This window comes from Phaseolus vulgaris, chromosome 9, assembly GCF_051622355.1.
Source record: "Phaseolus vulgaris cultivar YP4 chromosome 9, ASM5162235v1, whole genome shotgun sequence".
NCBI lineage: Eukaryota > Viridiplantae > Streptophyta > Magnoliopsida > Fabales > Fabaceae > Phaseolus > Phaseolus vulgaris.
The window spans coordinates 14,534,478-14,550,297 of record NC_143506.1 but is presented as its reverse complement, the minus strand read 5'-3'; the positions used below and the strand labels follow the sequence as shown (position 1 = coordinate 14,550,297).

Sequence of the window (15,820 nt, the reverse complement as noted above, 5' to 3'; positions counted from 1 at the left end):
TAATATGGAAATTTTAAAAATTGTGGGGTGTAGAAAGAAACTCTCTTAATTATTTTAGAGAAAATAAACTTCTAAATTGACTAATTCCAAAGAAAAAAATAATAATTATGATTATATAGTTCAGAATATAAAAAAACTATTATTATATTTTAGATTTGTATATTTTAGAATGTATAGTTCATAATATTTGTTGGAGATCTCACATCGACTATAGATTAGAGCCTTTCATTGTATATAAGTGGGTGCAAACCTCAACCCTATGAGCCGGTTTTATGGGGTTGAGTTAGACTTAAAATCCACTTTATAATAATATTATAATCCAAAATGTTAAATAATATTCAAAATACAAAATATTAAGTTATGTAATCTAAAATACAATACTAAATATAATGTGAAGACTAAATGGTTCCTGAATGTGTATCTTGCGACACATGCTTCAGTAAAGGCTCAATAGTGAACGAGCACCAGATACTATAAATAGGCACTACAATCAAGATAAAATATGTCGTTATTACAACATTTATTGTACCCACGTATTAAATACTTACTTGAACATCGAATAATTTTTTGCACATATTCTTTCAATCGAGAGCAATCGAAGGAGATAATTCAATTCTTCAATTAATGGATACCACTTTCAATTCCTCATACAATAACACCAAATATTTTAATATAATTTGAATTTTTTTTCAAATCCTCCAATTGAGAGTTTTTCCAACAAAATTGCAAAGAGATATATGTTTTTTACATTTCCTACACCTTATGGAAATGCCGGAGGAACCACCAACTTTCTCTTCCATTCTCTCCTCTCCCATACAAACACTCCCTTATCTCAATTTCTGTACATACTTTAAAAAATGGCTAGTAACACACTTTCATGGTTGAAACTTATTAAAAAACATTACATTTTAAAAAATTTACATCACATTCAATGAATTTTATACTTTTACAACTTAAGGATGATTTTTAATCAATAAAAAAATGTCAGTTACACATAGTGGGTTAGAAATTATGGTCCTCACCATCTTTGTGTACTCTTAGAACATTACCTTCTAGTTGATTTTGTTCAAAAAAATCTTTTTTTTAATTCACAAATGTGAATAAACATAGTTTCATTATGTTATGATATAGAATTTTCTATTTGTAAAAACTATTTGATAATGATAAAATGTTGAACTGATAAAATTAATTATAATAAAATGTAAAAAGTTCAAAAAAGTTTAAATACACTATTGTATGGTTACATAATTTTTTCTAAAAATCTATAAATTATAATATAAAAAAAGGCATACAGATATAAAATATAATTGTTGGTGATAAGAAGTTAGAGTAATAAAAACTGAAAAATTTTCACAGGTTTAAAGAAGTATGTAAAACATTGTTTTGTATGTTATTATGATTTTGGAAAATAATAAAAATACAAGTACTTTATAAAAATAAATAAAAAATATTTAAAAAATGTTTGATAATGATAAGAAGGTTAATTAATAAAAAAAATATGAAAAAACTTAATTTATTTAAAATTTTAGACAACTTTTCATGATAACATAATTTTCAAAAGTGATGGAAATATTTAAATATAAATACTTCGTAAAAAATTAGAAAAGCATGTTGAAATAAAAATAAATAAAAACAGTTCAAAATAATAGATGTTGACTTAATAAAAAAATTATAAAATGTAAAAAAATATAAGGTTTATAAAATACTTGCGTACTTTTAAAAATAATACAAGGAATCAAACTTAATTACTTAGTAAAAAATAAGAAAGTATGAAAATGTGTAAAACTTAAATTAATTGATAAAGATAAAAAAAAATTAATAATGATAAAAAGAATGATGATACCTTGGCACTGTTGTTATTTTTCTACATTCGAGTAAGTGGAAGTATGTTTTGAACAGTGGTGTCAAAATATTTTTATTGAAAAATTAAAGAGCTTTTAAGATGTATTAAAAACATGGAGTACTGCTTCCATTTGAAATAAGTCAGAGGTTTAGGGTTTTATCAAAATTATTGTAAAAATTATTGTAATCTAATTATTGTAAAAATTGTTATTATTCAAACATTTCAATTTAAGATTGTTAAAAAAATTGTGTTTATGAATTTTAATAATCAATATTTAAAAAGTTAACCAAGTATCATCTATAGTTTATAGTCTTTTAACAATTTTGAAATGAAACTTTAATAATCATTTTATTAAATAAATAAAAATAATATTAAAAAAAATTAATTGTTATACGTTTTGTTCAATACCAATAACATTAAACTAATTGCTCATTTACTTACACACAACTTTTAAAAAGGAGATTTTTAAAAATAAAGATTTTTTTTGTTGATTTTTTTTGCAACAAACAAACTAATTGTGTAAATGATGCCTAACATCTGACTCATCATTACAATTAATATTTATATAAACATATGCTTTAAAATTAAGAAATAAAACTCCATAAATAATTAATACAATATAATTAATTCCCGTGGTGCAATGCACATTTAAAAACCTAGTTATTATTATTCTACAATTAAAATTTTAGTCTCCTCTACGTTAAAAAAGGTAAATTATAAGGACCGGTGTTTCATAAAAAGTAAAAACTATGCAACATAAGAGTAATGTTAACTTGGTTAAAGAATAAAAGTATAAATTGCTATTAAGAACTAGTAATATATAAAAAATGTTGAACTGTATAATTTTTGTTAATGTATAAGTGAAGCAATAAAAAAGAAGCAATTTATGAATGTTTTAGAGGGTATTGGTTGGTTATGAATAGGAGAAGGTGAAAAAAGTAGTTTAAAGGGTTTTGTTGTGTTATGAATATATTAGATTGCAATGCAATGTTGTTGTTGTTTTGATTGATTGTAGATGTGGATAAGGGCGAAAAGCAAGGAAGGCGCAAGCAATTATTGGTTAACTGTAAATCGATAACGCCAATTTAGAATGGGCATGAGAAGAGGGGTGAGCAGTGAAAGCAGGAGTGTTGTCCGTTTCCCAACATCTAAGTTGTTTTCCGATAGATCCATGCGTTGGTTTGAGTGTGAGAAGGTTATAAAACACTTGGAATAAAAAGATTGTGCTGGATATTCTATGAAAACAAATTCAATAATTGTACGAGTGAGTGTTGTATATGGATCACAGTTTATGTGGGTAGCTATCAGGTGGTGGTGGGGGTGCCTACTTTCGCACCTTGACTGTTGGTTGCATTTGGATACTTGTCTATTTTTGGAGTCAAGCAGCTTAGGTTACCATATTAACCCACCCAAAGTGGTTGAGAGCTAGCCTGGCACTAGCTGATCTTAATCAACTGGGTCACCACTCCCTCTCTCTCTCTCTCTCTCTCTCTCTTCTGCCTTGTGGTGCTAAGCTCTTTCATTGGTACAAATCCTTTGACTGTGTATTTGGGTGATGTGTACAATCTTCATTTTTAATCACATTCATTTTCAAATTATGTGATTCACCTCAAGGTGCATCTGTGGGACACAAGTAATTAATACTATTGTATTTGTATGCGCTAATATTTTAATGTGTTTATTCCAGATGTAAGCTATAATGTGTTTGAATTGTAGGTGAGTAACCAAAATTAGAGTGACTTCGTGGAAAACTAGAAATAACGTTGTATTGTTTGGTTGTTTTTCCTTTCACGTCACAAATCTTTACACTGAATAAGATATTGGGAACATACAATGTAAACAAAATTTGAACGCAAAAAATATACTTGAGTTTGTTTCAAATCATAATAAAAGTTAAACTTAAGATCGATGTTTTTTAAGTTAATACAAACGTGGTTATGGAAATAAAAATAAAGGACCATGTTTGCGCTGGGATATGTGAACTATTGGTGAGTTTTCTGCTATTTTATATTCGAATTTAGCAACTTAGTGCTTGTGTTCTGGAGACAGAAATTTAGCAACTTCATATTTCTGAGACTGATGGCAACAAAGAAAATGGAATCAGAAACCCTCTTTAGTTTCTTATATTCTTTTATGTTGTTCCAAACTGCATTGGCAGTAACACAGCACCCACTAAAAAAACAGTAACATTACAACAAAAGAGACATTCCTTTTTTTTTTCTTTTGAAAAAAAAGGATTTCTCTTTGTCATTGAACAGCATCTACTTTGATATCCCCCAGTCTTTCTTTCCACAGTAGAAGCAAAAGCCAGAGCTAAAATAGTCATTTCCTTCCTTCGTTGAAACCATCTAACATCAGGAGAAAAATGATGAAACAAATGACAACGAGGCACGTGCTAGCTCATAGGAAGGACACAAACATAAAAACATAATCTCCAAAACAAGGGATCACCTGGTTCCTCTGAAGTTTGTTTTCCAGGACGCTCAAAGAAACTGAAGTGCTTCTGGAATTTAGATTTTCTCTGCAGAGATTGACAAGTTTAGCTCTCAAATTAACAAAATGTGCAACCCGGCAATAAGCAGAATGTGTTAGAGATATAGATAATAAAACTTCAGATGTACCTTTACTTTTGTTCCGGAGAAGCAAGGAGGGAAATCCACTGCATTCTCCACTGCTCCATTCCCTGAGAAACTGACTTTCTTCTATTCAAATAAAAAAAAAATCCCATCAACCTCCTAAAACGAATTGTTGCTGAGAATAATTTTTATACACAAATAGTTATGCCATAACATCACATCACAGTTCTAACAACAATTACATTTGCCTTGTGACTTGCCTTAGCACAGTTAAGAACAGGGGAACTGGCAGTGTCATCAAGAGGTGAAGGATGTTGATCGTTACCATATTCTTTCACCTTCTTCTTCTTTTCTGAATTTTTGGTGTAGTGAGAAGAAGAAGGATACCAATTTACACAATTGTGTTGATCATCATCTTCATGATAATGAGGAGGACCAGATGAAGCATCAGAGATCATGGATAAATCTTCCTCCTCCTCTTCCTCCATTGTAGCCCCCTTTCCCTCATAGTTTACTATCCCACCTCTCCTCTGGAAATAACTTTCAGAGAGAGAGGATTGGTCCAAGTAATGTGTCCAACCAGATTCATCAGCACTATTGTATTGTGAACTTGATATATCCATTTAACTCTTCTTTCTTTGAGTGATTGGCCCTTTTACGTTGTGATCAGGTGAAAGAGTGTAGAGTGGTAGATAAAGGATCTGTTCTCTATCTTTCTTTTCTCTCCTTTTGTGGTTCTCAATGCGGTTCTTCTCAGTTTAAGTAGAAGAGGGGAACACTAGAGGGTGAAGAAAAAAATAATTCATTGACAAACAAAGAGAGAGAGAGAGAGAAACAAACGAATCACACAAGAATTCTAAACTGCTTGTCCCTTTGCTCACTCCTTTCGCCTTCTTATTTTATCTTTATGCGAATGAATCAACACTGCCAGTTGGCTTTGTGTGCGTGTGTGTACTAAAGTGTCCATCAGTGTAGACTGTAGAACGCGAGTGTGAAAGAGAGAGATCGTGGCAGCATTACCAATTACCATGCTCCAGACATAGTAAGTGCTGTCCTTTCAAGTTAAAAGTTAATTTTAATTTGGTGTAGTCACTGCTAATGATGCTCTAATGATGAGTCTTTTGTTCCCGCTAATTGTTAACAGTGTGTGTTTTGCAACAACCAACAAACTAATTTCTTCAGCTTCATCTCTATTTTCTTAAAGTTTTCACTGAACAGCAATTTGTCACAATCACCAACCATGCACTCGTGCACCACATAGCTTAGTAAATTAATTTCTGTTGTGGGGTGTGCCTCTTTATTATCTCATTTAAGGGTTGTTTTGGCTTCTTCCACTTTTTTAGTTGGCATGTAAGTAAAGGATTAAACACCACTCTTGGAGTTAGACAGAGTCATGTTTCATAAAGAGGAAGCAGTGGTAAGCACCGACTTGAGTGTGATGCCAACAAAAAGCAATTATGCTTACCGAAAAAAAGACTGCTGCTTATTTACGTGGAATATTCTTTTGAATGCCTAAATACCCTGCAGGCATGAACATGGAAAAGATTTTACCAGACAGGCACATGACTCACATTTTCATGTCCTCTTGGACTTTCTTTTTCAAATATGCAAAACGCTACTAGCCGAGCTGTAACAAACACTTAATTTGCTTAATAAATATGCATATGCGGCGTCAAATTAAATGCAGAAAATGAAAAAGGACACAGTAGAAAAAAATGAAGCCCCATGATGAAGATCCAAAAGATGAGGGTACTGTACATTAAGATATACCCCGCATGTGTACAACTTGCTTTTTGAGACAAAAACTTACCCTTCCCAAATGGTAGAAAATCCATATGGTACTTACAACACATGAAGGGCCCAGTGTAATAGGGTAGCTCTTACTCTATGTGTGATTTTATACACGGAAATAATGTCATATTTGTGGAACACTGTGCTTGGGATCTGACACTTTTGCACATATATGCCTCGCTTGCCACATTGGATCATTCCATAGCTCACAGTTTTAAATTTGAGAGATGATTCCACAAAAAATTTACAAGAAACGTGGTACAAAAATATTATTTTAAAATTTACATTAGAAGCAAAACCTATAAAGATACTTTTAAAATGAAGTGAAGAAGACAAAAACTTTGGTAAATAAAATATAATAGATACTTTTGTGTTCTTGGAAATGCTCTTGTGTCATGTACGGACAACAGTAAAAAGTGAGAAAAACCAAATGGTGATTGACGTTGGAAACGTGGCAGTGACAATAGATTTTGCTTTTCTATATTTGTTTTGGACTTATTTGTGAATAATCAATTGAGTGTAGTCACCAAGTGGCCCTTCCTCAGTGCAAGAAGGTAGTGATGAATGGGAATCTCTATTCATGAATTGAAGAAAATATTTAGTCTGTGGACAATGAAGTGTGACTTTATGCAAAGATGTCCCTCTTTTAATAGATTATGTCCTTTTGCAATTTGTGACGCATGCTACCGTGTTAAACACCGGGATTATCAAACTCAATTATATACACATAGTCAACTAAACGTTAAACCGTCTTAAAAAACAGCAGCAGCATGCAAATTCACTTTTAGAATTTATAGAATCAAGACGAGACAAAGAGACATATAGAATTACTTTATATCAAATCCTCTTTTTCAACCTTCCTCTTTTTCGGTTTTGTATGGCTGGTATTCTTTTTCTAATTTTAGATATTCTGAGTAAATGTAATTGGTGATTAGTTTTACAAAATTCTGACGTTAAATTATGCAACGAGCTGTTGAATATGTGGTTTCCCCTGTTCTACCTTCCTGTTTCTGTTTGTCTAATTGCTAGCATGGCATTTCCAACAGCACGAGCTTTGCTATTATTGTCACTTTTTTTATTGCAAAGTCAAAGATTGCGAATTTAAAGTCTTTCAAGATTCCATTCCCTTCCCTTCCCTTCCCTTCCAGCACCAACTTTCTTTACCTTTCACACCCAAGATCAATAATCCAGTGTATGTCGTTGCATGTCAAATCTTGGGTTTCAGAAAACAAATTGAAAGGAAAAAAATGATGATTTTCTCAATTATTACGCAGACGGACGTTAAGGATGAAAGAAATGTAGCTAGAGTGGTGTTGTTCACGAGTTTATAACTTCAACGGACATTGGGGAATGGCTCTGCGAAGTGTGACAGAAACAAACACTGCTTCTTCGCCCTCCTCAGAGACGAGAATCAGGCCAAAAATGACAAATTTCCAACTACCCTACAACCCTAATCAAGCACGTGATTTTTAAGAGTCCTGCTTTTCGTTTTATTCGTCCACTCACTCTATTTTTAAGATGATATTCCTCTATTTTTAAGATTTTTAAGATGATATTCCTCCTCCACCTTACATCACAATAAAATTAATATTTATAATTAAAAGATTTTAAAAAAAAATCTTTAATAAAAATATAAGCAAAATATTAAAATAATTTTTAAAATTATAAAAAAATATTAATATTTATTAGAGGGTAGAATAATGTAAAAAAAAAACATTTTTCATTTTTTTTTTCACTTTGCTCATTCTCAGTCTATTGTCCTTTTTAGTTAACTGTTACGCTACCATTTTATTTGTTTGTCACCGGTATCTTTCACTACAGGCTACAAACTAATATTATTCATGTTACACTAATTAACATTTATAATTTCAAAACTTATATAATAATCACCTAAACCTGCTAATATATAATTAAAAGTTAATTCCTTACTAAATTTAGTTTCTCTAAAATTGAAAACGTATAGATGATAAAAATACAATAATGAAAATTTATTATAAAATTAATGATTGCAATCACAGTTAATTTTGTTGAATATATATTTGATTTTATCCCAATTTAAAACCGTCCATCTCGTAATTAATAATGATTACTGTATTTTATTCTCTATTAAATGTATTCCTTAGTATATTGTGACATATCTAGATATTTTACTATGATAAGTTCCATTAAATTCCCCAGTCACCAGCTCACCCTGGTTCATCAAGTCCAAAAGTTTGGTGATCCACCAAGTGGGCTAACCCACCCCGGAAAAGTTGCATTCATTTTTCATTTATATAAAATAAGGTTTTTGTGGAGTAAAGATAAGAATTGAAGCAGGACAAAATTCTTAGATAGTTAAACTATTTGAAAGATTGAATCTGTGATTGTGTGTGGATAAAAAAATAGAGCAATGTTTGAGTTTGAAGGTATGTGGGATGATAGGGGAAGGGGAAAGCAAAGAAAATAAAAAATTGTTTGGATTTATAAGGGTGAGAGATTAGAAGGAAAAGAAGAAAAATAATAGGCATGGGAGTGAAAGCGGCGATCCAATTACAGCTGACCATGTTTTCCGGAGAATACAGGCGTGTGATTTAGATAGTGATTTTATGAACACACACTTCAATGCTCACCATGTGATCACCCTATTTCGCACTTCTCATACCAATACCTCACACTTCTGCACTACGACCCTACACATAACTGCTCCCATATTATTGTACTTCCCATCTTTTCAAATCTTAATGGTCTATAATACCTACTACTTCGATCATTATTTCTTTTATCATCTTATCTTATAAGAATAAAAATAAAATATTTTATAATATATAAATAAATATAAATTATAACTTATGAATCACTTTTATAAAATTTTAATGAATTAGAGTTAATGTTTTACTCTTTTTTTTAATAATAACTATCACGAACACCAACTCTGCGCTCCTGTGTATATAGACACATTATTGTGTTTCAAGATATCGGAGAAAGAAAATAGATAAGGTAATAAAAAAAAAGAAGAGAAAAATGGTAATAAAATCCCAAAAATTCAAATTTAAAAGCAGCAACCGTCCATAAATTAAAAAAAATTGCTCTACATTTAAAACGGTTTCTAACAACTGTTTTAATATGTTTTAAAAAAAATAAAAAATGACGCAATGTACATAATAAAATAATAAAATTAAATAAATATTAATATAAAAATAAAATAGAAAAAAATTGAGAGAAGTTAAAAGAAAAAAATCATTTAAGTAGAGATAACTGACCATTTTCTTACTCACTTCAAAAATAAAACTTCCTAATCATCCAACCAATTCTTTTCTTATTTTTAACAAAGGCTATAAACTTCAAACATTCTAATCTACCAATCCCACAACATTTTTATATCCTAAACTTCATTATTCAATAAAACTTTCATTTATTTCAAAATATCATGAGTCAATCCGCTGCCTTAAACATAATGAGCTACTAAGTTAAATTTGTTTTGCTTTATTCTTCTGTATAAATATTGTAAATGTTTGAACAAAAATTGGTGTTTGAAAAGCTTACAAGGTTGTTACATGTAAATGTTTAACAAGTGTGGTCTTTTCGTGTGTTGTTTTTTATATCCTACTAAACCAAGTACTTTCTACTGTTCTGTTGTTTTTTCTTTTATGAGAAACCTTTTAAATACTTAAATTTATTGAAGAAATCAGTATACATTTCTTTAGAATTTGCCCTTCTTTTTTTTAATAGTTTTACAATCAATTGTTTAATCATTCATTTTCAGAGCATGAATGTGAAGGGCACATTTTTTATGTATTTTTTCCACAACATGTGATTCTATAATCATTCGACAGTAAGCATAAAGGACAGAAAAACAGTACAACTGAAAGATTTGTTAACAATGGATGCACTGCTATGTCATTTATTAATATTACACTCTCTTTCTCTTTTCTATTACCATCAAACTAAATTATTTTCCACTCTTCAAATATATTTAACTTAATTACATTCTCCTTCGTATATGAATATTTTACTATTATCCCTTTTAGGTTTAAATATACAATTTAGTATATTTTAACTTCATACTGTTAAACCAAGTTCCATTCTCTTCCCTCAAAACATAACTTATATAAAAATGTAGAATAAATTAGTCTCTCTACATTTTAGATATGTGATTATTACATTTCCCCCCTCTGTTTAAATATATAATTTAGTCTATTTAATTTATTATTACTAAAATTTATTCATTATATTATATTTATTAGATTATTATCACTCACTCCATAAATATAATTTTAAATATATCACTACAAGAAAATCATGAAATAGAAATCAAATTTATAAAAAAAAATAATTAGTTATTATAGTGACTAAATTAGAGATTATTTTAGAGATTAAAAAAAATTAGTTTATAAATTACTTTCTATGATTGTTAAATAGTTTATAAATTGGTATTTAATTAACAACCAAGGTTTTTGCTACTAAATTTAGAATTTAAATAATTAGTAGTTAAAACCTTAGTAGTTAATTAGATACCAAATTAGAAACTAATTTAGAAATCATTTTTTTTTTAGTTTCTAAGATGATATCTAATTTAGTCTCTATAGCAACTAATTATTTTTTGTTTTTAAAATTGGTTTCTATTTTATTATTTTCTTGTAGTGTATATTTAATATTTTTTAAAATTATTTAAAATGACAATTATAAAATTATAAAATGATGGCATCTACTATATACTATATTCATTTTTTAACGTTTATGTTTTATTCCACAATAAATTTTAAACTTAAATAGATTTACCAATCAAAAAACTCAAATAGATTTATTTAAAAGAATTTGCGTTCAATGTTAACATTATGTTTATTAAATTTCATAAATACATTGTATTTTATTATTATCAAAATTATTATGATTTGCATTTAATAAATATAAATAAAAATATCAATGTATTTAAATATTCATAAAAATACTATACTAATGAAATCAATTAAATACTACCTTATTACTTGTGGTTATTTTATTTAGTTATATATATATATATATATATTATTTATATATATTATTTATTTAGTTATATATATTTATATATATAAATATATTTTTTGAAATAATAGTTTAAATATATAATTCAATTTAAATTAATTCAGAAGCATTTTTCAAATAACTAAGAAATGTAAAAATTAAGAGATAAATTTATCTATCTATATATTTAGAGTTCGTACGTAGTATAAAAGATGTTTTAGGAATATATTTTTTTTAATGAAAGTTAAAGGAATTTTGATGGAAAGTTTTGAATATGTTAAGAAGGGAGTTTAGTTTTTAGATTTAAGAGAAAAGGAGAATGTTAGAAGGGAATGTATTTACTCTAGTTAATATTGATGGCCAAAGAAAGACAAAAAGGTTCATTATGTACCTAACAACCTTGAGAATCTCTCCACCTTAGATAGATTAATCCATCAACGTAGTGTGTGTATGCCCCTGCCACAACCAACACATGAAAGAGTTGGTGACTGTGGCCAGCAATATCAAACTTCCCAGGCATCCACCTCTCTGGTATCCGTGCCACATAGATTACTGCTCCCAAACCATAAAGAACTCCCATTAGTATCTCATACCCTGTAGTTTGTAAGGCCTCAGGTTGATGCTTGTGCAATATCAGTTTATGTATAATGGGTGCCACGCCTGAAAATCCCATTAAAAAGAAGATGGTAGCACGGTACTTCCTAAACTCAGACTTCTGAAAAAATGGGAGAAGAGAGAAGACCATAGAGGCAATCCCCATCAGTGTTATGAAGCCTAAGTAGAGGTAGCAGGAAAAAGGATTGCACATAAATGTGTAATAGACAGGAGGGTAAAATGAAGTTGCAATCAATGCAGAAATCCCAGCATAATCAATTCTGAGCATGATGTAGGAAAGGCGTTGTGAGTGGCAAGCAAGGAGGTGGCATGTGCTACTGGCCAACAAGCAGAACATGGCCCCACCTAAGAAGGCATAGAAAGGCCACCTTGTAATCGGTTGTACCATTAAAGGAGATACCATGTTCATGTCACCTTTAAGACCATTCTGTAACAATGTATAATTTTCATATATAAATGAACATCAGTAGTATATTATTGAAGTTCTTGCTGTAAAATTAGAAAGAATGCAAGATCTGAGTGCAAAATTAGAATATGAAGAGATTCATATTTGTTCATCTCTTCAATTTCTTTTATGCTCTATTTTGTTTTTCTGGTTATCCAATTACAAAATAGTTATACATGGGAAGTTTGTTAACTTTTACCATAAGTACTTTAAAATTCATAATATAATATTTATTTTATTGTCATTTTTATGGATTATTCAAAAGAATTTAATGTTGAAAATGCATCAGCTTAAGAATAGGTGAACAGAATCTTAAAGGACACTCCACAAAGAGGAAGAGGAACTTACAAGGGAAAACTGCTCAGGCAAGCAATTTGTGAGAAGTTCCACAACAGTCCAACCTGATAATGAGGATAAATCTAAAGAATGAAGAGATGTACTCAAGTCATTTAATTTGAGAATCTCATGCATGTTGGGCAGTGAAGGCAGGCATTTCAAGAGCTCTAAACGAATACTGTTCAAATCAGCTTTCCCTATCAGTTCAGACAAATGTTGAACAGAATTGAAATCTGCAACCATTGGAGATTTTGCAGCTGTGTATATGGTGAGAAAGAGAAAAAGGAAGAACCCCATCAAATGCCTGAAACAATGTCACTAGCGTTAAGTGAAGAATTGTAATTTAGATAAGTTAACTACGCACCTTTAGTGTTGTTTCTTAAAAGAGACATGCTTAAAGCACAGCAATGAGTCATCTCATACATGTAGAGATAATAATTTGTGTTCAATTTTAGAACTAGAATCAAAATATTGTTGCAGGTTAGTACAAAATTCATCAGAAGTTCAGAAAAGTAGACCTTTTCATTTGTTATTAAACAGCGTTCCCAACCTAAGAACACTTAAACTTAAGTACAAACTCCTCTTTTATTGCCTCCACCTTTGGTTAATTTCTGTGTGATAAAAAAAAATCATAAAATATCCTCTATATATGTTAACAGGACATGTTTGAAAGAAGCTAAACTATGAAAGAAGTAGCACTAAGTTAACTCACACTCTTACATTACAAGAAATTTTCAAAACTTAAGAATGCACAATGGAAAAAAAACTACAACATAAAAAAGGCACCAAGTTTAGCAGATAATGGAAGATATTTGTACTTGAAAGTCAAAGTACTCACGTCCAGACATTAAGTGTCTCATTATGAATTGAGAAAATGCTAAGGAAGATCTGCTTCAATGGCCACTCTGATCGATAATAACCCAATATGAATTCATTGTCCCTCATATAGGCTGGTAGTGAATTGTACTCTACAAGCTGGTATTTTAATTTTCTCCATAGTCTTACTCCCTTCCGTAATTTTGAACTTGTTCTTTCATCTTCGCCATCAAGTAAATCATTAAACTTTTCGGGTGTAGCAATAAAGCCATCATATGCACCACGTATCATCTCTGCAATGTGGATACAAAGGAATATTTTCAAATCAAGAAACTAGATTGGATATAGAAACCACTGGGCAATGATCAAAAGAAAGCCAAAAGACAAACTGCAGAAGCAGACAACAGAGGATGAAACAATGAAAACAAGGTAGATGGTTTTAATTAACTTCATGATATAAGGATCCATAGAATCAATGAATTAGCTTCGGTACTGTGATCTTTGAGGAAACTAATCTTCCACGCAGATTTCAAGAAGAAACACTGAGTAGCCTCAATAAACAAAATAAAATTAATACCGTGAATTTTACACTCAAAAAGGAAAAAGTTTAACGTGAGTATTTGCTACAAAGGCTAAAGCTAAAACAAGTATACTACCTAGTCCTGTCAAGTATTTTTTGGAGAATTTGAGTCTAAAAGCAGCATTGAAACCTTGTAACTGAGTTGGCCAACAAGAAAAAGGAAGCCTATGCTTCTATTCTTTCCTAAAACTAAATATTAAATTCACAATCACCCACAACTCCACCTATATTTCCACCTTAGAATTCAAGTTCAAACACCTAGATGTAATCGGATATTTTCGCCGTTTCATCTATTTGGGAAAAAATGGCATCTGAAAGAGGTTCATTGATTTAGAATTCATTAGTAAGAAAAAAAAAAACACGGACCTTTTTGCACAATATATATATATATATATATATATATATATATATATATATATATATACGTGTTGGGACTTTAGGGATTGCTGATATTGATCACAGTTCTCCCATGTAATCAAAATAAATTTACAACGTACAAATAGCACAATGCATCTAATGTAAATGCAGAGTAAAAAAAATTATATGAAAATTGGACTTGCCTGAAATTTTTAGTCGGACAAAAGTATACGAATGAAAAACTGATTTGCCGGGGAAAGGAAAGAGACAATACTGTGAGAAAGATGATACGGTGGTACCGGAAGATTGTGTCCCAGTCCCGGCAAAGGACATTACACTATCCCAGCGTATTAAGAATGTCATTGCATAAACCTCAGTGTGACACCTAATACCTATTTCTTAGTTTCGCCATGTTGCAACCTCAAATTGAGACAACTAAAAACTTTTATTTGCCATTCATGACTTGTGTGATCCCATATATTCTCTGGCAGAAAAGGTCAATCCTTTTTCTCTCTCTTGGTATCGTCTATTCGGATTTCTGCCCCATTTTTAATTATCAATTATCTAAAATCAGCACTTCCCTCTGATCCATACGATGTGACCACTTTCTTTTCTTCTTCGATTAAATTACTTCTCTTCAAAAAGTACAATAAGGTAATAGTAGTAAGTACCACCAATTCAAAGGAAATAATATAATAAATAAATTATTCCCATTATCATTATTCCAATTCAGACAAAGCTATGGGAAACTAGAGGCAAAATGTTATGAAAAAAAAAGAGAGATGAATTGGCTTAAATAGCGGGAAAGAGGTCATTGAAATAACCTATAGAAAATCATCATTTCGACCATCTGCATTATATACACTGAACTTCTCCCACCACTGCAGACCACTGTCCTTACGGGCTGCATCATTTTCGCATGTGTGATGTCCAAAATGAATGCAATCAACGCCGCCACTGTTGTGTGCAACATGAAGATCATGCTAACCATATCATTTAACTGCAAGTTTATTGAAATGACAGAATCATGTATACCACAATTAAATTTGATCAGAATCTAGGCACCTTGGAAACTCTAATTTGAAATAAAGTATCTTGGGAATTGCATCATTGTGAATTAAATTTCAGTGATTGGTTTCGGTTCAGGCCTCTCACCCAGCTGTGTTGATGCTTTACATGAAAAATTTCTATGAAAGATTGTGGTATGGAGAGGCCGAGGAAGAAGGAAGAACCAAGCACGAATTTGGTTCTGAAACTGTTGAGGTTAAAGAACTGGAGAAAACCAATGCAGAAGCTGCATATCCCAAATTGCAAACTCTTGTCAAGTTTATGATTAGCAAAGCTCTACAAAGACATTTGGTTAGAGAGCACTTACACACACATAGCCGAAGAGCACACAATTTATTATAAAAAAAATAGATAGGAACAAAAGAAAAAATTTATTATAAAAAAGAATAGAGAGTGACAAAAGAAAAGAAAAA

The 15,820-nt window shown here is 30.5% G+C and overlaps 2 protein-coding genes across 2 annotated transcripts; both read right to left on the bottom strand.

Moving 5' to 3' along the window:
• Positions 1 to 3,940: 3,940 nt before the first annotated feature.
• LOC137821058 (uncharacterized) lies at positions 3,941 to 5,298 on the bottom strand. Its single transcript, XM_068625474.2, has 4 exons — positions 4,680 to 5,298; positions 4,465 to 4,545; positions 4,295 to 4,364; positions 3,941 to 4,191 (listed from the first exon to the last, which is right to left on the bottom strand). The coding sequence occupies exons 1-4, from the start codon at positions 5,040 to 5,042 to the stop codon at positions 4,166 to 4,168; spliced, it is 540 nt and encodes a 179-aa protein (XP_068481575.1). The 5' UTR covers positions 5,043 to 5,298; the 3' UTR covers positions 3,941 to 4,165.
• A 6,158-nt stretch (positions 5,299 to 11,456) lies between these two features.
• Positions 11,457 to 14,974, bottom strand: LOC137822992 (heptahelical transmembrane protein 4). The gene is made up of 4 exons (XM_068628056.2): positions 14,543 to 14,974; positions 13,425 to 13,695; positions 12,599 to 12,890; positions 11,457 to 12,232 (listed from the first exon to the last, which is right to left on the bottom strand). The coding sequence occupies exons 1-4, from the start codon at positions 14,700 to 14,702 to the stop codon at positions 11,582 to 11,584; spliced, it is 1,374 nt and encodes a 457-aa protein (XP_068484157.1). The 5' UTR covers positions 14,703 to 14,974; the 3' UTR covers positions 11,457 to 11,581.
• Between the last annotated feature and the right edge of the window lie 846 nt (positions 14,975 to 15,820).

Excerpts from the sequence above, each read along its gene's own strand:
- LOC137822992 (XM_068628056.2), bottom strand. The coding sequence starts at position 14,702 with ATGACATTCTTAATACGCTGGGATAGTGTAATGTCCTTTGCCGGGACT. Across the intron at positions 13,696-14,542 it reads TGTCCGACTAAAAATTTCAG|AGATGATACGTGGTGCATAT; the intron begins GCAAGTCCAATT and ends TCCACATTGCAG. Across the intron at positions 12,233-12,598 it reads TGCCTGAGCAGTTTTCCCTT|AATGGTCTTAAAGGTGACAT; the intron begins GTAAGTTCCTCT and ends ACATTGTTACAG.
- LOC137821058 (XM_068625474.2), bottom strand. The coding sequence starts at position 5,042 with ATGGATATATCAAGTTCACAATACAATAGTGCTGATGAATCTGGTTGG. Across the intron at positions 4,546-4,679 it reads CTGTTCTTAACTGTGCTAAG|AAGAAAGTCAGTTTCTCAGG; the intron begins GCAAGTCACAAG and ends TTATTTGAATAG. Across the intron at positions 4,192-4,294 it reads ACAAACTTCAGAGGAACCAG|ATGGTTTCAACGAAGGAAGG; the intron begins GTGATCCCTTGT and ends TCCTGATGTTAG.